The sequence below is a fragment of the Lagopus muta genome, chromosome 10 (genome assembly GCF_023343835.1).
Source record: "Lagopus muta isolate bLagMut1 chromosome 10, bLagMut1 primary, whole genome shotgun sequence".
In the NCBI taxonomy this organism is placed as follows: domain Eukaryota; kingdom Metazoa; phylum Chordata; class Aves; order Galliformes; family Phasianidae; genus Lagopus; species Lagopus muta.
Genome location: NC_064442.1, coordinates 3,218,041 through 3,242,108, shown reverse-complemented (window position 1 = coordinate 3,242,108; position 24,068 = coordinate 3,218,041). Strand labels below are relative to the sequence as shown.

Below are 24,068 nucleotides of genomic sequence, written 5' to 3'. Positions count from 1 at the left end.
AAGACCTCTCTATGCAGTGCTCAGCTAATAGTGGCAAAAGCTTCTAATTTCTTCCCAAGCTTTTTTACGCCTCCAGCACCTGCAGCCCCTTCATATGACCTCACTGATTCACTCCAGTCTCTTCCCAATCTATTTTTAAAAAGTCTAAAAGAAATCCTTTGTGCCAAGACAGAAACACGAGCAGATGCTCCTTGTTTCAGTTTTTCAGAGAAAACGACATGATAGAAATCCCAGCAGCACTGAATGTAGGAAACTTCCTCACAGAAACGACAGTTGTTTCCCTCAAGCTACTGGGAGTTTGGCTCTCCTTATATACCTAGAAGCACACACAGTATCTCATTAAACCTTTCAGTACCACTGAAAGCATTTTGGCCACAATATTGAGCAGCTGTAATAGGTGCAGAAACAAAATGAAACCTGAAACAACCTAGTCTTATTGATGGATTACCTAACACTAGATTTTCCTGCTTCAGGGCACTTTAATCAGAATGCAGGTCCAATTAGAGGGAAATGTGTTGCTTCTCATTTCCTCTGTTGTTCCTCCCAGCAGGATGAACTTTGTAGGTACATTCCCCTGGCTTCTTCGATTATACAAGATGCAACAGATAGCAAATTCCTTTTAACAGGCCTTTGTAGATATTCATGAACTTTTTTCTAAGTTTATTTTGTGTTCTAACTGCTATCCAAAGTGGACAGTCCACGTTAGTTCACAACACCAAGCATTGCTTCAGAGCAAGAGTGAAATTTTTTGCTAGCAAACAAATAGAATAAATTAATTTACTGTGTTTTGTCATTCTGGACAGAAACTTCACCTTTTATACAATACAGAAAAACATAACTTGTCTAAATGTGCTTGCAAAATCATAAAACAGTCCTTTCTATTATTTTTAGAACTTTCAGCTATTAGAGTTTAATTACTGCTGCTGACACAGAAAACCATCCTTTGCAAGGAAAGCATATAAAATACATTTCATTTTAATTTCTTGACTTCAACAAAATTCAGATTTGCCTTCCAAACTATGCAGGTATCGGAAGACACTGTACAAATTTAACACCAAGAAGAGATGCTTCTTGCCTGGAGGCTCCCATTCTGAACTACTCTGCTAATACAGATCAGACAGACATAGCAGGCAAGCTATAGTAGCTTAAAGGTTGTGGGTTGTTCAGAAGTTTTTTTGTAGCACTGTAGTACTGTTAATCAGACTCTGTGCTGGTTTAAAACAAAACAAAAGTTAAATATGCTGTTACTGCTATCTTGTCTGGCTTTATACTGCAAGCTGCGCTATCTCCCAGGAGACATCCAAAAGGAAAAGAGAAGAAAGTCATCCTCAAACAATGCATGCAGGCAGTTGCATGGAATCTGGACTTACTGGCCACACATTAAATGGACTCTGAGGTAATAAAAATCTGATCTGCTCAACAAAAGGAAATGAACATTGCAGCTGGTTGCTGTAGCTACCAATGCGTCCCAATGCTTTTAGACATTTTCACCATGTTCACCAGATGGAGACTTTGGAAATGGGTGATTTGTGAAGAAAAAGGATATTGGTTTTTATTATTTTTAACTCCTTACCGTGACTGGCAGGGGTGTGTGTTACATTTCCTGACCTGGGGCTCGGGGCGATTCACTCGTTGGCAGTCACTGTCATTCACCACTGTCATGGTCTTGTTAATAATTCGAGTGCAGGACACAATTGTTTTCCGTTCACCTACAAGTAAAATAAAATACCACTCTGAAAAACATGGAAGACAGTGGCTAAGAAGAAAACCATGCCAGCTCATTAACTAGATTTCCCTACTATCTTCAAATATGCAATCTATACAGACACACAAACCCTGTAAGCTGTCTTATCTTCCAGTTCTGTCTAACCTTTGTACAGTACTTTTTTTCCCTAAGAAAACATACAAGTCTCTTATAAAACTGACTAGAAACTAGACTTGATTTTTCTAGTGTTAAATGGGAAAACAATACTGAGAACAACTTGCTTTCATTTCTGGTTCATCCTTCACATATTGCAGTGTCCTGTAATTACCTAGGGCAGATGCTCCAGCTATGAAAACTGGAGTCATGCAATTATCTGCCCCTGATAATGGCAGGACAGTTGTATCTTGCTGCTTCCTACACACAAAAAGTTGGGTTAAAAAGGAGTAAACAGACTTCAAGAGTGATAACCTGGGCTTGTTTGTATTTCACAAATAGGTAAAATTCACTCACCAAAATAAGTTATTTCCAATTTTCCTGTCTTCCAGATACGATGCCTGAAAAATCCTGCTACTAGAAGACACCTTAGGAGTAATCAGCTTTTCTCACATAAACTATTTCTCTTGCATCAGCACTTTCACCAAGACAGCACAAGTATGACACTGGAACAGCTTTCCACTGTGTGACAGCAAGAAAGTCCTGTCATGGGGTGGCATGACAGCAACCAGATGTGACAAAGAAAATGTCATCCCTGCACTATGTGACACTGCCATACTGCATTTTGGTTTCTCAGCTTCTCTCTTTGTGACTCTGAGTTCACAACAAATTGAGTTTGTTCATGTTTACAGCAGACAATTAAAAGTAACTCAAATTCTGTTAACACAAAATTTGTATAGTCTATATAGAAGCTATCAATGGCTGAACTGATTGATGAAGTTTAGGCTCGAACTGCAGAAAGTCTGAAGGGAAAAGGCCCTTCTCAGCTAGGGTAAGCACTAGAAGCATCTGACAACCAAAGGATATGAGATCAATTGCCATCGAAGCTGTTACTACTAGTGGGAGCCACGCTGCCAGTTACTGATTTGATCCATGCATGCAGAACGTTTATAACACAAATGAAAAAGGCCTCAAACAATCTCCTACTCATTCATGTGGGTGCTTAATGGTTCTAAGAAATTGTTTTAAAAGGTGAGCAAAAGTGTCTGTTTTAAAATAAGTTTTATCTACAGAAAGAAATTCATGATTTCAGGGCAGTGAACTTGCAAATGTGAAGACAAGCGCTCTCTTCCTGTGTGAAGAATAAATAGAATAAATAAATAAATAGGATAAATAACTCAGTCTACTTGTAAAGAAAAACTGGCCAGAGAGCATGGAAAAAAATTCATTTTCTTCTGGGAAAAAAAAATCCATTTTCTTCTGGGAAAAAACTACTTCTTCCAGCACTGAAAATTCAATGGACAGTGCCTAACAAACCAGTCTATGGCCTCACAGGCATCAAGCTCCCCCGGGGTTTCAGCAAAACTCTTTCAGGAATCATCTGAAAAGTGTGATATGCAACGTACAATTGTACCCCCAGAAAGTCCACTGCACAATAAGAGGATCTAAGACAATCTCCAGGTGTTGTCACAGCAGTACTGTCCCTGTCTCATCCTTGGGGAAGGAAGTGTCTTTAAGTGAACGTGCCTGAACACCTGTGAAAACTCTACTCCAAGAATGTGACAGAGATTTGAGATATGAGGCTGCACACAGTGCCTTAAGCCATCCATGGAGCACTAACCCAGGTGCAGTTCCAGCCTGGAGTAGCAAGCCGACAAAGCAGTGTCCCTGCCAAAATGCTGGGTGAAAATTAACTGTGGGGATGGGGATGAGAGCTGGGAGAGCTGGTGAAAACGAGCTCTCATTTGAACTCATTATGGTAATATACATTACCATGGCCAGTTTCCTTCATGCTTTGGCAACACTGCCTTCTGCAGGAACCTCTCTCATGGTTGATGTCTGCAAACACTGCATAAGTACCACCAAGCTTCCTTATGGCCTTACCTCCTCCACACTGCACACTACACCCTTCCCATCCGCTGTGCGTCCAGATGTACAATGAATCCTGTTGCTTTTCTGGCTCACTTCTGTTTTCAGTAGTATAGTTTACAGGAATTGTGTATTCATAATGAATTCCGTAATTCTGGTCATGAAATAACAGCACCTGGTTCAGCAGGAAAAGAAAGACTGTTACAATACTGTGAGCTGGGAAAGTCAACAGAATATGGGGACCATAATGCTAGAAATGCTGCCTCAGGTCAATACTTCTGTCATGTAAGTACTTCATGAAAGGCAACCAAATCTTTATCTGTATGAACCTGAAATTTCAGTAGTGTTGGCAATATGGGGCATCTCTGAGATGCACGAACTGCTCATGATTTATATTTAATGTCCAAACCTGGAATTTGGTTCAAAATTATTACTTTCATATGAGACTCAAAGATCAGCAAGCCACCACCTGGAGAGAAATAGTAAGACAACAGGAAGCACTAAAGCAACAGTTTCCATATAGCTGTTTATATTTCATATAAACTACTACATATAAACTAGTCTCATGAACTATTATATATATTCATATAAACTATAACTATTTATATTTCATATAAATACAGCTATTTAAATGAGTGTCTGGAGTTAAAAAGTCACTCATCAGACCTGTCCTGCCTTTGTTTTCCAGAAACCAGGTTGTCTCCAAGTCTCATGAACACACTCAGGCTTCTGGTTGGGAAATTTAGTAGAGAATGGGAAAGTTCTAGATGAACGTGGTACAGTTTACAGGTTATTGCAGCCTGCTCTATCCTATCCTGCCTGAAAAGTGGGGATTGGACAAAATAATCTCCAGAGATCTCTTCCAACATCAACCATTCTGTGGCTCCAATTCTATAGCTGCAGTATTTATTGTTGCATTTGAGTGGGGCTGCAGCAGTTCACAGTTCGAAGGCAGAAGAGTTTATTAACACTTCTGAAAGCACAACTGGATCCTTCTCAAAGCAAAAGAAAACCAACACTAAAAAGATCACATGCCCCCGGGCAATGTGGCACTTAAATTGAAGGAGACTATTCCTGCTGACAAGCTATAGGAGCAGGATTTTATTGTCTCAGAAGCCTGAGGACGGCAAGAAAGAACCATATCATACAGCTGCTGGCAGCATATATATTTTCGTACCCCTGCATATTGCTGGAAGGAGATGAAACCTGCTTTCAGCAGCAAGCTGATTACTTCCCATGGAGTCACTTATGATGTATGTCTCTAGTATTATTACTCTGAAAATCACTATTAAAAACTGCAGAGGAACAGAGAAAAACGCTTAACTTTTCTCCACAGGCAAATGACAGGTCTGGTCCTGTTCTGATTTAACTTCTATTGAACTTCATTTGGCTCCCATTTCCACTGGCTTAAGTCAGAAGTCACTTGAAGACACCCAAAAAGCGGTATGAGGCCCACAGAATCTGAATTATCACACTGACACAAGTATGATAGAAGTACTACTCAATACTGATGCAGTGGCTTCAGATTAGCCTATAATAATTATCTCACAATCTCGGTAGCATTAGAGAGGTGCATTCTGCTGGCTCTTGGCACCTGCCAAATTGGAGCTGAATCTTACTGAAGAAGATATTTTAAGTACTGCTGTCATAAGTGAACAGAGCAGCTGGCCAATTAAAAAAAAAGCAAATTTACAAATGCTATTTCATCCCAACAACCTTTGCTTCCCATTAAGAATGGCAGAAATCCCTCCTACTTTACTAATAATTTCACTGAAGCTGTCAGAAGTTCTATTCAACAACAGTGACAACCCTCAACACCACACAGGCTGAAATAAGGGGTCCTGTTTGCAGGCACTGATGTCCTGGAGGTCTGTGCAAGTGAATGCTGTGGGACAATCCAAACTCAGCACTTGTGAGCTGCTCTGCGCAATGCAAAACTCCACTACAAAAACTACCTTCAAGAAGAGGTGGGGAACAAATGTACAGTTTTGCCTCAGCTATGGAGGGATCCTTACCACCAGAACTGAATGCCAAGGTAGAAGCCAGGTGAATGCACTTTTATTTTCTCCACAATCCAAACTATCAGGCAGTCCAGCAGCAGAGAACTAAAGTTCTGCTCTGGCTATCTTTTAGTGCATGAGATACAAACAGCTTGCTTTACAGAATTGATCAATTGGCCTTGTCTAAAGCATCTTTATGCTTTGGGAGTGTCTGGTTGTCCTCTATTGCCAAAAAGAGATCTAGCACAAGCCTAGCTACACAAACATTAATTTCTCCAAGAAATATACTTAAGCAATGCACTTGGAGAAATGCCTTAAGTATTAAAAACCAGCCCCTAAAAAGAAATCCTTATTATCTCAATATGGGAGCAAGACTAGTGAATCTAAAGGCCCATATGAAATCAATTTAATGCAATTTTGTAGCCACATATAATTGGTGTGTGTGTATGTGTGTATAATTGGTTTCAAATGCAGGTCACAATGGATTGACTGAAGCTTCTGGCTCTTTGTCAGGCCAGTGTATTCCACCACTGTTTGAACAACAGTTTTCTATTTAGAGGTAAGTGGTAACCATCCTGCCACTCTTGTGTTGAAAGAATGAAACCCACTACCCTATATTAAGGAAAAGATTAATATCTGATCTGAAGCTTTACACGTGCTTTGTTTATGACTGGCAGTGATTTTAGGCCATGTTTTTTTTTTAATGGCCTGGTAACTTTTACTTTCCTCCTTTTTAATCATTTCAGGAGGAAAGATGAAGAAGGAAAGTTTCCTCTGCTCATATCTGCTGAAAATGCAAGTCTGCACCTGAAAATGATACAGAGAACCTCTTGATCACTAATTTCCTATGTTGTTTACTTATTCCTTAGTAAAGGGGAAACTATTTCTTTAAAAATAGACTGATGCTGAAGTTTGAAAAAAGCCAGTACAAGGTTTTACTGCAATATGCCTCAACCAAGCAGTGCTCTGGAAAGTTCCTAGAGCTGGCAAAGAAATCCTGCACAGCATCTTCACAAACAGTACGTTTTTCTTACAGGAGGTTAGGAAGATCTTGCAAGTATATTTTTTTAAACTGGGCTGTGAGATGTTTTGTGATGAATGCAGTAATTAAAAAAAAAAAAATCCAGGAAGATAGGAAGAGATTTCTGATGTTTAGCAGCATTTGAAGTCAGCACGCACTGAACGAATGACAGAAAGAAACAGTACACAGAAAAATGTAATTGGATAATAAACCACTGGAAACAGTGCAAACATTAAAATACACGGTTTGTATGCAAACCTCTCTCTTGAAACTGAGAAGCCTTATGCGAACTTCCAGCTAGCAGCATATGTGAGAAAGGCATTATTACAGCTATGTTATAGATAGCAACTTTAAGGAGCTGGCCCACAAACCACACCATCACCCACTAGTAACAGGACTGGGACTACACTCCTGTTCTTCTCACCCCTGTGGACTTCTGACTCATGTTCTCATACAGCAGCTATAAGAGTGTTTATAAAAGGTGAGGTTAACAGAAGGACATCGGTAAAACTTTCAAAAACAGCTTAAAACACGTAGTATAAAAAAATAAGAAAAGAAAGAACATTTCTGTGTGCAACATCATTACAAACTCACACTTATCACCTCTGTATGTAAAACGTACATCTTTTCTGTTAGAGCAACAACATGTTTGAAAATACAGAATATTACAGAATCATGGAAGGGTTTGGGTCGGAAGGGACCTTTATGATCATCCAGTTCCAACCCCCTGCTATAGGCAGGGACACCTCCATCCAGACCAGGTTACTCAAAGTCCCCCCCAGCCTGGCCTTGAATGAATATGCTTTGGCATCAGCTAAGATGGAAACTTGCTAAATATCTGTGTCTGGGTGTGTCCATGAAGTAAGGAAGACTCTTGTAAACCTATGTTCTGTAGAGTGGATCTGTCACATTGTCTGACACGTTACAAGAATGCTCTGTACCAGACATGAGTGTACTGGGACACTGTATGTTCTTCCACAGCCGAGTTCCAGTTATTTTTTAGTAGTCAACTGGGTTTCTCTAGACCTTCCAGTACTGCAAAAGAATTCAAGGAGAAGCACTACAGCATATCTCTAAGAAACTCGAACGAGGAAACAGTCAAAATTTCACTTTCAGCGAGGATATAAACCCTTTAGGTTGCATCACTTAAGAAACACAAACAAAGGATATAAAGTTACCATCAAGTGCAGTGGTATTTTAGTTGGTCCTTTGGCAGAGATTTTCTCCCACAGCCCCCTTCGCACGTATCGGACAGTAGTGCCTGCGATCTGAAACTCACCAGGAAGCTCAATTTTCCAGTCGCTGTTAATGGATCTCTTACTGGAATCTTTTAAAGCTGGAAAGAATCAGATATCAGGGAATGAAATGAAAGCAAATTGATAATTGCAATATAGCCCATTGACTGACTACACTGACTGAGGACTGTGCTTCTTTCTCAGCCCATCTAAGTGCAAGATGCAGTGACTTTGTAAGACACACTAGCTTAAAAAAAAATTAAGTATATTGTTAGCCAACAAATGGTGTGGTTACTAATTTGAATATATTCTGTATGTCCGTTGAAGAAGGCATTTCTAAATACATTAATATTGCCATTAGGTAATAATAATGTCATATAAACTGGTAGTGCCAAGGTTTTACTACTTAAAATCTTTAGTTTCTGCTTCCCAAAGAAGCAAAGTTATCCATCTTCAAAACTGAGGGGGGGAAAGAGTGTGCAGCAGCAGTTTACAAAGGAAAATTAAATAAGGGTAATTACCCCATCCTTAGAAAAAAAAGCACTGATTTGGAACTAAATCGCACAACTCTTCCACTATTTGATCCATTTCAGGAGTTTGCCTGAAAAACACACACATTCATGGCGTGTCATTGAATTGGGTTGCATACGCAGTCCTTGGCAAAGGAAAGTTTGCACAAGTGAGATGCCTTTCTTTAATTTTCAGTGAAGTTTCAATCTGGTTTTAAAAGTATGACTAAAGCACTAGAGTCCTGTGTTAACAAGCAAGAACTGCCAAGCAGGAGTGGCTAGGAAAGTGCAAAACTTACTGAGCCATTTTCCTTACCCACGCTAAGCAGAATACAGATTGGAAACAGACAGCATAATTAAAGAAAATTACTTAGAGCTGTAAGTCTTACTGGAATAATCTTACTATTAGTCAAAAGGTTACACATTAAGCACACACACATATACATAAAATAAACATGACTGGTGTATCTTATATATTGAAAAATAACACTTAAGTCACTTTACACATTATTCTCAAATCTCACAATTTAATCTTAGAAAAATGGACAGCACCATAAATTTGGACATATAGACCAACTTGCTAGACATGTCAGAAGAAATGCCTCTGTGCATCAGTAAGGACAAGGAAGGAAGCCCTGTAAGATGATTATCAAAAAGGAAAGGTACTTGCAGTATTGTGTCCTTCCTTCCAGAACAATCTACTGCATCAGCAACACTGATATTCTCTGAACACTCAAAGGAACTCCAGCCATATGGTCATAATCTTACTGTGAGTTGTCAGTGCAAGTTCATTTAGGGATTTCTCTGTTATCTATGTTACAATGGAAGCACAGTTATTCAGATGTCTTTGTGACGCACTGAGGGAAGAGAAAATTGGCAGACCATCCTGCAACAGAGAGAAAGCCCCAATGCCCTCCATGGAAATCAGCATACTATGATTGAATTTGCTGTGACACCAGATAGATTAGTCTGTGTTTTTCAGTTACTGGGCTTCCTTAGTTCAAGGTCAACTGTATCCTTTGGCTAAGCCTTTAAAATGGTGTTTTCTTAACCTCCAGCATTTCAAGCCTATTTTATTCCCTTCCAGTAAAAAATACAACTTTGGCTTTCATTTTACTGAGTATATTGTCAGGAGGTAAGAGGAGCTGATTTAAAGCCTTTTTAAATGGCAATAGGAAAATCTCCAATTTTCATCCCTTTGGATCAAGTTCCCAAAGCCAGCAAATCCTTCCAGCTGCACATAGGCCACATATAATTCACTATTATGCTTAGAGGACCAGGAACTGGACTTCCTGTCCAATGCACAACGCACCTGAGTTATCAGTTTGGTCTAATCTACTGTGGGGAGTGTCAGTAGTAATACTGGATCATTCTACAAAGACCTTCCTTTTATTCTGGTTGGCCTTTTCTAACATCTTTTATATAGATTCTACAATGGAAACTCCCTTAAGACATGAAGGATCTTCCTCGAATGATGTTTAAGACAATAGAAATCTCTGTTAGTTTCCTCTATAAGGGACTTCCTGAAGATTGTTCACCTTGGCTCAAAAGCATGAGTGCCTGGCACCACAGAACCCGGAGAGGCCACCGAAGTATGACTTCAGAATGGGGACCGTCTCAGCTTCTTCATGCTGTTCCAAGTATGGCACACATATATGTTTTCCAGGCACCTGAGCACTGTTATCTGTTTTATTAAAATGATCCCTGTCATTTTTCACTTGTAGCCAAGTCAGCTTGATTTCTCCCAAACAACTCCCAGCAAGGGTCAATACTTTCCATGGTCCATTCCCAACAAGCAGCACACACACAGACCCCTGCTCTGCAGGCTAAGAAATGAGTTTGATGATGTCCTGCTATGCTATGGCAATACAACTCCCTCTGCAGCTTGCTTCTATCCTGCTTTGCTCTCCAATCTACAAAGTGCCTTCTGCAAACTTCAGACAGAATTCCAAAGAAGGATTGTTTTCCTCTGCCAAAGCCTACTGGCTTCCAGGCTGATCAAAGCAGCCATCACACTGGGCTTGAGGAGCTGTGAACATGACAAATCAAAGCTGTGGATGAGATATAACTATCTCCACTGCAGTATGGCTGACTAGTAAAAATACCACGGCACATGCTCACGAGAGCACACAAGAGCTTGAATAACAAACCATGCTTTGGCTCTTGCTCATCAAAGGAAGACAGCTTGCTGATAAAAAAGAAAAATGTTTAATATTTGTGGATCTCTCTTCTAAGAAAGGCTTGATTTTGATTGCTGCAGGCACTGTTCCCCAGATGACTGAGTAGAAGGAAACAGCCCAAAAGGTACTTCTTGAGAACTGTAGGAGTTGTATTGGAGACTGCACAGAGTATCTGAGCCAGTGTGTTCACTGCTGTTTGTATTTACTCCATGCAGGTGCTCCATCAGTAAGGATCAATTCAGCTATATATAATTGATAGCTCTATCAATTCAGGGTACTGCTATTTCTCCATTGGCTGTTGCCAGAAACAGCTACTGCAAGCCTACGTATTGCAAGTCTCTGCCTAAGTACCAATGCACTGTGCTGAATACAACCTTTTACTCTTACTGAATATTTGTATTTCTCCTGGGACTCCATGCCTCAACCAGGGCTGCAGAGCACAGCTCTTTCTCTTCAATGTGGGTATATTTAGGTGGTAGCAAGCATTCACTCATACACCTCTAAGCTGTTTCCTGGCTCAAAAGCTGTACCGTTGAAGAGCATGAGAGAAAAAGAACCCCAGTGACAACCCATAACTTCTTGTTGGCTCAAAGACATGAACTGACCAATCTATTTCTAAACCTGGCATCTTGTCAGATCTTTATTTCCACCTTGGGTCCCTCCAGCTTGCTTCCCAATCTGTGGACACACACTGCTGAGGCATTTCCTGTCCAAGGTGGTTTCTAAGCATTACAGCCAGCTAAGCCAGCCAGTGTGGGTTGCCTGTAGGTGGAGGGAAATTCTTCAGGCACTGCTCCCAGCACATGGAATAATGATTCCAAATTATGCTGGGCTCAATTCCAAAGCACTGTACCCCGTTCTGAGTTGAAATAGGGTCTGATTGGGCTCAATATTGACAGCATAATCAAAACAGAAAATCCTTCCATTCTCAAACTTGGATTTACTATTCATTCTTAGGCTATTTGAATGACTGGAACTTCGTTTTCCTGGTCATCTTTTTTTGGAATACTCCTGCTGCTACTCTTCAGCTGAGGTTAGCAAGACATTGCATATCTTTTCTTTGTGTCCACTGTTCCAGATAAAACTCTGAAAAGCTCAGATTGGTTCTTCTGACTGCGAACCAAAGAGCAGAAACCATTCACAAGCTTTAAAATGATCAGATTACCATTTATTTGATTCAATTCTTAGTCTAAGATCTGTAGAACTTTTATCTGTCTTTATGAGATGCACACAGTGGCCAAGTCTCAGATATATACAATCCTAATCTTCACCATCTGATGGAGAAATACCTGCTTAAGTCAAGGTTATGTGGTCACAACGAAGGGCTAGCTCCACATAAGGTTCTCAGTGTTACAGTTATCTGCCAAAGCCCAAACCTCTGACAACCTGCATAAATCCCACAAAGACAAACAAAAAGGTTGGCTTCCAGAAGACAGAGTATTTGCAAAGCCCAATGAAACACTGGCACTCATTGTTCCGCCAGTGCTTTGCTATGTCAAACATCTTACGTGTAGGCGTAATCCTCTCCCAGCAAGCTGGCTGCAGCATTAGTAGAAATATTAGCAGCAGGAATATATGTTTCCTACCAAGAAGTAGTACAAATGCCAATATTTTGACCCAAGGGCAGTTGAATGACATGATTTGTCCTCTTTCTTTCCTCTGAATCTGAACTGAAGTGAATAAAAGCATATTCCCCAGTTTTTGTCAGCTTTGATGGCATCTCATGACAGAGAACCAGCACCATGGATCTGAAATCCTAACATACAATCAGTACGTAAATGTTTTTAGCAGCTTCCAATGTCCTGCTACTGGATTTTGACACTTCTTGGCTGCAAAGGAGAGGATTATAAGCAAAATACATGAAATTCAGAAACAAAAGGTTCTAGTACGAGCTTTGCTACTGACTCCAACGTATCCATGAGCAAACTTTCCCATCCGTAAAATGGGAGGGCAACAAGCTCTGTGATGCTGTCAGATTTTCTAATAACAGCACTGATCATCCCTGGAAGGAATTCCATCTTTCAGAATACTTTTCTACCCTAAAACCTCACAGTGTCTCCACTCTAAGCAGCTCGCTTTGAGAGAACTAGAACATACACAAGAGAAACAGTACTTAATACTTCCCACACTAAGCGATAGCATCTGTTCCAACCACTGCAACAAGAACATGAGGCTGTGGAAGCACTGAAACACTGTTTGATAGGGAAAGCTTTGGTAGTGAGCTCATCAAAATCAAGAAGAGCTGAAGTTTGACAATGCAGGTATCTATAAAATGCAAAACTCCACTAAACATAAGAGGAGATGTGGGAAAAGAAAAGGATAAAAGAAAATTCCAAACATAGCTCCACGGCATAAAGAATTTAAGAGACAGCAGAAATCCCTACTTAAGCATGGTCATACAGCTCCAAGTGCAAAAAGGATGTTTCAATGTGTTGTGTGCTCTTCTGTACTTTGGCAACCTTCTTTCAACTCCCTGTTATGACACAGACTTCCTGTGGGGATTCAAGGTAACAGGGCATTAGCTTACCTGTGACTTAGTTTCCCTAGAATTAGATTGGAGATAAAGCACTTCATCTATTCCACATTATCGACATGGAAAGAAACATCACTAACACTGAAGATAAAGGCAGAAGACCAAACTTACAGATGTACATTACAGCTAACTGATTTTACAAATGCCCTTCCAATCCTTAATCTGAATGATTAGTAACTGGACAGCTTTACTGATAAACTCTGCCTTAAAAGAACCTTATACACAAGTCTGAGCCCTCACTCAGGGTAAGACTTTGTTTTCCAGCACATGAGATTAAACTTACTGTCAGCTTGAGAAAACAGAGGCAGTGGACTAAAGGCTGCAAGTAGCCTACCTCAGAATGCAGAATCAGGTCTTGCACACAGCTACAGGAAATGGTGCAGGCAACCTCAGGTGCCCTGTCCTGCCTCTGCTCCAGTCTGAGCTAGGAGCCTTCCTGTCTGCATCTCTGCTGCTTGATTCTTAAAACATACTGTTCTCTTTCCCACTCCTCCACAAAGTGCAATGTGCTCCTAGCAGCAATGTCTACCTTAGTGCCAAGTGCTGCACAAAAATCCTTCAGCCTGTATAAATGCATCTTCTGGTCCTTCAGGCTGCGCAGGGTCTGGGCAGTGTCATGTTTTATCACACCAAGCGAATATCATGAATTCAAGAAAAGACTGAATCAAGAACAAAATCAACACAGCCACTCAGAGAAAACAACAAACCTGTTATCTTAAAAGTAATTTAAGAGAAAGGTCATTTTAACAGAGAACAAAGCTGAGTTTGAACCAAAACTTTTTCTTTTGTCTTTTTACCCAGAAAACTGTGAGCAGGTTTGTCCTCAACCACTCTGATCCGTCGGGCACCTGCAGGGATCACAGCTGCTTCGATGTAACCTACAGCAAGAAAAAGGCAGAAGGATGAGAACACCTCACAGACAGGCAGAAGCATCAATCATTCAGTATCTCACCATGAAAAAATCAACTCCTGCCCATGCTGGGGAATGGGTGGGGAACACTTCAAATGAGATTTGGCAGCCAAGTTTCACTGCTGTGGCTTGCATGGCTATGATTAATCATTTCGTCCTGAGAAGAGGGATAGAAATGCACGTGTGATGCTTAATTGCAACTTAAGGCTTGTGCTTGGGCCTAATCACATTTGCACTCTCTGAATCACTCTGGCTCTCCTGCAGTACTGACAGGGATGCATGAAGACTGTTACAGAGCTGATGGAAACTGACACTGTCAGAAACAACACTCCACATCACAAACCAGATATCTTTAATGTGAAATGAAGTTTCTGATAGGCCCTCCTGTTGTCCCCTCTTAAAAACAACAGCAACAAAAACAACAGGAAAAGCCCTGCTCAAGGGATCAGTATCTGAGAGAACTCTGTTCCATAAAACATTTGGATGACGCTAAAATGAAACAGAAGGAATTAGTGGGACAACTGGGGAAAAAAGAAATTTGTTTTCACTTGCACTTTATGAAAATGTTCTGGAGATTATAGTGGTTAATGGGCTCCTTGTACTGGGCTGCTAAACGGAATTCCACAACTCAGATTTAATGCAACAGCAGAACTGAAAGTTTGTCAAGGAGTGACCACCTCTAAATGCTGCCAGCAGAAGCACATGCCAAATTAGACCATCTGACATGGTAGGGAAGTTTTTACAGCACCCCATCATATTTTTATGGAATTCTCTTGGCTTTCATCTTTCTGAAACTCTCGGCCTCTTCATGCTTCATTCAATAATCAGCAATATGATGTAATTGTACTACTTTTCACTAACAGAATAACAGTAAAAATAATAAGGAGCTAGAAAGAAATGTAGCTTATTTTCACCCACCACAGAGTCATGTGGAGTTACGTACTTGTTCCATGGGGTGGAAGTGGTGCCTTTAAACTAAAAAGCTGAGGAACATTAGACCCTGTTTCAATGGCCTGGGAGTCATGGAGAGATTTTCCACTGGCTTCACTGGACTCTGAATCAGATCCCTGTAAATGACACTAATCTCATCACAACCATGATTTGATTCCTTCTAATTGGCCACCCAGTTGACATTGCAGTGTATTACTTGGCACATCTTTTGGATTATTGCTCTCCCTTTTCTTTTAAATGTTAAGGAGCTTATTCTGCATGTCCTCTTATCTCCCCCCACCTCCCCCCTGCCTTTTTTTAATCTTGGCTTTATAAAGGGCTGTATGAAGCTCTTCTGCCCTGCCTTTATGGAAATCAGGGCTGGCTAAAGTAATAGGTTGAAGAAGTGGCTCCTCTAATAGCAGCGTTTGGGAAGCTGTTTTAGGGACAAGTGCAGTCAGAAGGCCATGCTTCTCTTGGACTGATATGAGAAGCCTTAAAGAAGGATTCTGACAACCACATGCATCTCAGGATTAAGTCATTCCCTTGCCACAATGATATGGAGTGAGGTAGATGGGGATTTTAGATCTCAGACTGCAGATTTGTTTCTATCTCTCTGAACAAGCAGAATGTCCAGCCTCTTTGTTGTCCTATCAGTAAGGCCTTGGGTTTTGAGGGATCACTGGATGGACAGATGATTGGGGCTAGACTCAGCTGCTCTATCCCCGATTGTTTTAAGTGAATCACACATTATTTGACCCTTCAGTTCAGTCTTTTTTGCACATTTTCCTCCTTACTTCTCTCTTACTCAGGATATCTGAGCAATAGTCAGCCCTGCAGGAAAAACAGTAAGAGGGACAGCAGAGCTGCAAACCATATCTGGTCAGAGAGGTCAAAGCAGTGGCTTCCCATCTGTGAGTACAGAGTAGGCTTTACTGGGAACAATCTTAACTTCCAGGGTGAGCTCTTAAATGCAATACGGAAATCTGTTATAAAATCAAAGCAAACAGATGTTGAATTTTACTCTAGTTATTTCCAGGAGTTGTTTTTTCATCAGCTGAGATACCAAATTACAGTCAAAACAGAGTGTTCCAGAAATCAAACATCCCCAGTGCTCCCCATGCATCTGCATATAAACCCGATGGAGAATTACCACCAGACATGAGCACACAGCAAAGACGTGATTCATAACAGTGTATCACAGGAAAATAGGCCCTATGACACATCTGAACACCCCTGTTAGGAAGCCAGTTTGGAACATGCCCAAGTTTCAGGTAATGTAAAGTATCTACAAGGGTACTATTTACTTATATTTTAAATTGTTTTCCAGATATGAATGCCTAGAGCCGAATCTTGCAAAGACTAAAGGCAAAGTTACACAGAACACAGTGGAAAGCCTGCCACTGACTTCAGTGAACTCTGGGTCTGTCCACTGACCTGGCAAAGCCAGAAATGTCACTGCTTTAGAGGTGAGCAAGCTGTGGAGCCATGCTTGAAGCTCCATAGTGCCATAAATACACTCTCATTTCATCACTGTGTCATGAGAGAAACACCACAGGAGAAAGCTGACTTTTATGTTACTTTTTACAATGGTAAATAGTGGAATATAAGCTATTAATAGGGTATTAGTTCTGGAAACTGTTTACTTTGGTCTTACACCAGATTTTTCTCCTCATGTAATTCCTTATCCTGACTGATGGCTTTGGAGGGCTGTATTCAACAGCTCCTGAATAAGAAGAAACATACTGTGTTAACTCACTGAGATCATGGAGCAGAAACCTGACTGCCGACTCTTACTTTTCCTTTAGTGAAATCTGAACCAATTAGCAGCTGTATGAATCTGATGAGTTCTTACAGAGATGCAGCAGAATTCTTGGGCATGTACCAAAAGAAGAATCTTGACACTCTCCGTCATTACTTCTAGTAACATTGTGAGTTAGGGGTCAAATCTCATTGCAAACATACTACACACCATCCATGCAAATTTGTCCCAGCTACAAGTTCAGATCACTTCCACTGTTCCAACCTGGACCTTAGAGCTATAGTGACACTGCTGGTCACATAATAATCCAGGTCTTTGAGACGACTGCACCGGAAAACAACTACATTGTTTTCCAGACACATTTTATTAAGCAAACTATCACTGCAGATTGCCAGAAAGATTATCAAGTGTTAGCTGTAAGACAAAAAGTCTCAAGAGTTGGCTTAGAATCAAGAAGATCTGTTAGGATAATTGTCTGCAATGCCAGAGTTTGCAAGGTTGGGCTTAAAGTTCTTTAAATGAGGAATTGGTTAAAGACTGATGAGATTTGGCAACTATCGGGCAATATTTCTAGTAATTTCACCCATAAATCAGCCTGTTAAGATGAAGCTTTGGAAGTACAACAGGAGAACTTCATTATTTGATAATTTATAGTGCTGTATGCAGTACACTCCACCTTGGGAACAGTTACTTTGGCACACACCAATCTTTCTGGACAATCTGCATTACATCAGTGTCTCAGGAATGTAAGACCGTGATTGAAGCAAATCCTAGGTACAAATTACATGGTGTAACTCGTATTAGGAGAGACACCAGAACAAAGAGGTGGCTTTGTCATCAAGGAGATTAATATGTGAACAGTGGCTACTGTATCTTCATTTAAATGCTGGAGAGATTTGCAAGAGGAAAGCAGTTCACACAGGGAAATCCATTGTTAGCCACTGTTATTATTCCCAGAATGAAGAAAAAGTTTAGTATGAACTTCAGAACATCACTGATCTACTGCAAAACTGGTTTCCCGTTGACATCTCACCAAAAGACAGACTTCTGAGGTGAAGGAGAAATTATCCCATGGCTGAAAGTACTGCTCTCTAGGCATTGTACCTTCATCTTTTCCCTGTACACACATGACGACCACGTATGAGAAAGCCAACTGTTCTCTGCCCATTATCAAATATCATGAAAGTACTTAGAACAAAGATCTCAGGGAGGAAGCTAAGGAAATTGAAAGCACTGTCTACCTGCTGGTCAAGGCCAGCAGAGCTCCCCCAGTATTTTAGGCATGAGTACCAGCTAGGCACTTTAGTTTCCATTGCCTTTCCCACCTTGCACATTTTACTGAGTGGTAGTTTTTGCAGTGGTGTGCAGATACGTCCACTGGTAACCATATGTTCATTTTCTGAGCAGCTGTGATGATTCTCTCCTGCTATTATCTTGAGAGTAATTCCTTCATCAGCACCTGTCCACTTCCAGCCATGGGATAGCTTGTTTGGATGAAAATAATTTCATCGGGGAACCATGGATAGATTTCAAAGCCTCCTACCATTACTTCAGCATTGGCTGCTAGAATTTAACTTGCATGTTCTGCTTAAACTCTTAAAAGACACCCCAGGGGTTACTGCTGGGGCACTATTTTTCTCATCATTTCAATGTATATCCTATTGAAAAGAAAATAAATTCTTGCATTATATAAAGATACAAGCCAGCACTACAGCACCACTGTCCAAATTTCCTTTCTTTCCTTTAAATGTGTGCTGGAAAAATAAAGTACAAAATAAAAGGCCTGCTTTTTCATTATCGTAAAATAGAAATTGCTAGCAAAGATACACTAGTCATCTCTTCAATCAAATAATACAACTGGCAATGGTATCACCACATTATGCTTTGTAATTAAAAAGAAAACATCCAAATAACTAGAGTCATTCTTTAGGATCACAAGCAGAGTTGCAATCTTGATGTGTCTGAGAAAAAAATCAGCACAGAAACAGATGCAAGGGAAAACATCTCATTCTTAATGCAGATCTGCGAATGGCATGCACAGCCCTGGAGTCTGTGAGACAGATCAGCCACCCAACAAATATGAGCCAAAGAACTGACCTCTAGTTCCAGGTCCCTCGTACAGTGGCAGAGAGACAGAGATGAACTTCATAATAAATCTGTCTGTATTACTATCTTATAGTTATCTCACAGAATTAGGTACAGGGAATGGTGCAAGACAGAAGTAAACCTCTGTCTAAAACAGCGCATTCAGCACCGTAGTGTACGTGACATTTAGCATTATAAATACTTCTGATCTCCTACCCAAGAAAGAAGTGGAATCCATTTACAGTTGGATCACTCTGAAACACAGGCAGCAAGTTTTGTACTGCTGGACATCCCTCCTGTGAGGTGCTTTGAATGTTCCACCATAATGTTCTACTGGGATAGCAAAATCTTATAAAATATGGGGCAGTAAGGTAGTAAAAATAAATGAAAAATTGAGTCAGTATTTGTCATTTCATTAATGAAAAAAATCTCATACAGGTAGATTTTCTAAAAGGGAACAATCTGTGCCTGGTATTTTTAAAAAAAACAAACCAACTGGTAAAAGGTCTTGAAGTTTATCCATGGCTTTTGATACCAATCTCCCCATTTAATTCAACCGAAAGAAGACGAAGGACCAACACCAAAGGATGTCACCAACACCCACTGACACTGCAAACAGCATTCAAGAATCTTACACGAGAAACACTTGGGAACAGACTTTGCCTTTGCCATCACACATGTGGAAACCTTCTTACAATGACTATTGGTTACTAAGAAACAGAAATGAGTTGGCATGGGTTTAGTTCAGTTAACAGGGCTTGATAACATAGTTTGTAATCACAGGAAGCACAGGGACCAACCCTACAGTCAGCGGCGTTTCACACGTACAGCTGCTGAGGATATGGCCTGAAGGTAGCAGCTGCAATTCACAAAACAGATACCACTCCAAAACAGTCAGTATATTGATATTGGAAGGTTATTCTCTTCCGAAATACTAAAGTAGCATACTTCACACAGTGTGTTGGCCTTCACTTGCACAGCAGCAAGCTTATGGGCATTTGTCACTGACCTGTGCTATCATTTGCAAATTTGAAACCTGAATTCACATTGTGTATCCTTGTTCGACCAAAAGATCATCAGATTTTTGTACATATTTGCTGAAGTGCTGATTTAAAGAAAAAAGATCATTTTTTTGTTCATGTGTGATGCCTCAGATCTAGCACCGCTCACTGCATGGGATTCACTAAGTTAATCTGAGGAACTCATTCTGCAAAACATTCATATACAAATATAAATTGATGGGAGTAACTTGCAATGCATAAAATGCTTGCAGAGTTGGAGCTGGGAAATGTAAGTGAAAATCTATTTTCAGTGTTTAACACAGAAGAAACCCCAAAGCAGGAAAATAATAACTGACTAATTAAAAAAGTGTAAATGGTTGTTTTCTTTTACAAAATAAAATGCAAAGATGATTCCCAATCTAGAAGACTTTTTGGCACTTTGTGGATGGTTTTTAAAGCTCTTCCCACAAAACAATATAATTTTTACAACTGAAATGAGAAAATTCTTCAATAATTTCTATCAAATGCAAGTGCCTTGACAAAAGGTGAAAAAAGGTGAAAAATAACTTGGTCAAAAGAGTCAAAGGCAATAATGCAGAAAATCATTTAGCAAGTTGGCCTAGCAATGCAACAACACATGCGTGCTCCAGAAAGACATGGCAGAGGTGGGAAATCCTACTTGCCCCTCACAAATGAGGAAGAGGATACAGAGGAAAAGGTCAATGTTCAAAATTAGAGACTCAGAATTCAGTGCTGAGACCTTGATTCAGGGAAGCTACTAAGCACTTATGGTGCTTTAGTAATTAAACAGAATTGAAGTGCGTGCTTAAGTGAAATCTATTTCTGAGTGCTTTACTGTGCTGTCCTGCAGTAGCACATTTTGAATGTATTTCTACATAGCAAAATGGCAATTCTGCATTTACTAAATGTGAAATCAGTTTTTCTGAACACTTCCTTCCTACTGAAGGAGCTTGCAAGTCCTGAGCCTGACTTTCCCTCCCTTTGCCTGATAAAGTTGAGTGATAACACATTTCTCAGAAGTGCAGAAGAGAAACTCTGGAACAAAGACTAATTCAGACACCAAGGTGTATATACATTAACGTTTAACAAGAGAGGGGAAAGTCTTCAGTCTGACCAGAAGCTCTTTTATCTTATAGTGGATGCTGTGGCTGGCAGGGTTTCAGTAATAATATTCAGAGGGGAGGTCTTTTTTATTTAGCTGAAATATACTGATCATGGAATAAATCATTGTAGCATACAATGAGCATCATTCAGAGGTCCCAAAGAGCTCAAAGATGGTGCTGAAATCAGACTTTCCTCCACTGGAGAATATACTATGATTTTACCTGTTATTTAAAAATCAACAGCACCAGTAGTATTCAAAATGAGAAACACAACTTCACTCTGAATTTCAGACAGAGGAAATGGCTGGTATCTGTACAACTGAATAAGAAGCAGACATTCAGTGACTATCATCACTGAACTGAGTGTTTGGTGTTCCAGCTAGATGCTGTTCTAAATGAAAAATATTTTGGAAACTGCACAGCCCCATCATGTCTGATCCTGACAAGTTCTCAGCAGTCCCAACTCACCATCTAACAAGAGGCTCAGCAAAAAAAAGTAGAAGTGAATCTTTGATTATCTACCCTTGTATATCTAGTTTCTCATAAGCAGGACTAGGGACAAGCCAATATTCTCATTCTTGCATGTCTTTTTAGTGGTTCCTCACCACACACTTTTACAGAACATTTTCTGGCAGCACGCTGGTTGAAAATGAGAAAAGAGAACCCAGGAGGGTTCGCCCCCTATGCACTGTCTGCAAGAATAGGATGTCATGAACATTACTAAGTTTTTGTGTTCTCATACATAAAAGAAATCATGCAATTTTAGAGAACAGTCGCCCTCTTCTACCTTGTGTTAAATGCTATCCTAGAAGAAGAGCTATTACAGCCTCTCTTTAACTCTCCTTGATCACTTAAGAGAACCTCCACTCTACTGGAATGCTGCTGAGGGTTACTCACCCATCCCCTTCGTGTGGTTGAAGTCGCCTTTCACCACTTTACAGGTTTTGCCATCACCACTGCAGATTCCACAGCGATCCTCTTTGGCAGCTGAGCCAATGATTCCATCGCAGCCAATTTTCTGATGACAACAACCAGAGGTCCCCATTATTTTGCTTGCAAGGTTAAAGCATCTCTAAACATTGATGTCAACACTAAGATAGACACCGGACTGATAAGATGAACAGGAAGAGAATGCTGTGAATCAACCGAGCACTCATTTGGAACAGCGTTGAGTTGGCAATTTAGCAACCTCCTTCCCTAACACTAAGAGCATGTATTTTGATTCACAAGACACTACTAAAGAGACTTTCCACAAACACTAACTTTTCCAGATATCATCAGATATTTCACGCTAACCTACTCTAACTTGCTTGAAAAACATGAAAGATTACAATGATGCTTCATGTTTGTATAGCAATTTCTGAGGAACTAAAGACATCCCAGAGATAAGGACCACTACTTTGATACTTAGCTTAGAGAAAAACATGACTCACTTAAATGGCAGTTAACCCAAGTAACCAAAATCTTGGTGCTATCTTCACCTCACAAAACTTTAGAGTGCCATTATAAGCTCCATGGTGCTCAAATCCAATTGTGCCTCTGAAAAAAGATCTCACCAATCATATAGCTCAAGGCACCTGCAATGCACAATCACTTCAGTGGAAGCAAGGCAGGTTTCTATATGGCCAGTAGGTACCGCATGATTTTTCATGCAATTATTAATCTTCTTTCCTATTTCTACCGAAACAATTACCAACAAAAATCTCTGAAGTGGCCTTGCTTCACAGACAGGTATTACCTGCACAGTCACAGTACTCTCCCTGGGGCTACAAAGATTGCCACAGTAAGCTTATTTACTCACAAACCATTGAAAGGTTGTGATGGTAACTACTGCACATTTGTAGATCTAGAAGGCAATAAGATTAAATTACAGACATCATATTAACATCATGATTGGTCTGTGTGAATTGTGTTTCTGTCCACATAAGTCTCAAAATTATCAGTAATTCACTCAATACATGAACTTTTACTGACATAAGAGTTCTAATTACGCAAGTTATTAGCAGAGACTCTACTATAAGGTGAAAATTCATTCTTTGTAGACAAACAGTTCCTTGACAAATGAGTTAGCAGAATTGACATTACTGTCATTAACAACCCTCATTTGAACAAGGCTGCCACGTCTCTCCCTTCCTTATCTTCTTGTAATAAAGCCAGTTGGAGAGAGATCTCAGGGAACAACCACGGCATAACCAACACTCTGAAAAACAGGATAAGTGGAGAAATGCTATGAGAACTCCAGGTGGTTGGTTTTTTTTTTTTCTTCTGAGGCTGCCTGCACATAAGCAATATGATCTGGACCTGAACTAAAACATTCTCCATATTTTAGAAGTCATGGGCCACTGCCTAAGTCCAGATGTATTTTGGGGATGAAAGATGGCCAGCATTCAGACACAATCTGATGCACTGTTTGTCAACACAAATCATTACAGACAGATAAAAGCTCAGAAAGGATAATTATTCTTAAATACATAAACATACACAAGCTCATACAAGCTCATTAAGTAGAACAGTAGAACACATAAGTTGTTGGACAAGGAGTACAGAAAACCTTGTGTAAGTGGGCATTAAGTCAAGTTGAAGATGATGACTGAGCAGTTCCAGTTCTTAGGGCAGTTCTTCACACCCATGTCCAACAAATAATTGTGGGATACTGAATATGATTCTGCCCCAAAACAGAAGGATGTCCCAGCTGTTCTCCTTCCAGGAAAATAACTATGATTTATTAATGGGCTTGCTGAAAGGCAGCTGGAAATACATGCCTGACTGCCACCCTGCTGAGATACTGGAAAGGCTGTGTTTAATTTAAGGCTCTTGTGCTATCTTTTATTGTACTGCATTGTTATTAGCACTATGTGAGCACACAAATGAATAAAAGGAATATGATGAGTGTTGAACCACACTTATTCCCCGTTCTACATGAGGAGTCTATAGGACTATAATGGAGGCACGCAGAGAATAGGGAGTCAGCAACCACATGCTTTGCATTTATGCTGCAACTTCCCAGTTAACATAAACTACTGCAAGCCTCTGAAAGAGCAAGACCCTTTA

General features: G+C 40.2%; 1 protein-coding gene across 7 annotated transcripts in view; it reads right to left on the bottom strand.

Moving 5' to 3' along the window:
* ADAMTS17 (ADAM metallopeptidase with thrombospondin type 1 motif 17) overlaps positions 1 to 24,068 on the bottom strand; it is a 165,936-nt gene that overhangs the window by 34,724 nt on the left and 107,144 nt on the right. For 6 of the 7 annotated variants that reach the window (XM_048956816.1, XM_048956818.1, XM_048956817.1 and 3 more), the window contains 6 exons: positions 21,915 to 22,035; positions 19,528 to 19,602; positions 14,003 to 14,083; positions 7,927 to 8,084; positions 3,743 to 3,902; positions 1,574 to 1,709 (listed from right to left, as the gene is read on the bottom strand). In XM_048956816.1, coding sequence (XP_048812773.1) covers positions 1,574 to 1,709; positions 3,743 to 3,902; positions 7,927 to 8,084; positions 14,003 to 14,083; positions 19,528 to 19,602; positions 21,915 to 22,035 — 731 coding nt within the window. The remainder of the gene's footprint in view (positions 1 to 1,573; positions 1,710 to 3,742; positions 3,903 to 7,926; positions 8,085 to 14,002; positions 14,084 to 19,527; positions 19,603 to 21,914; positions 22,036 to 24,068) is intronic. The other variant, XM_048956815.1, reaches the window with a different exon arrangement.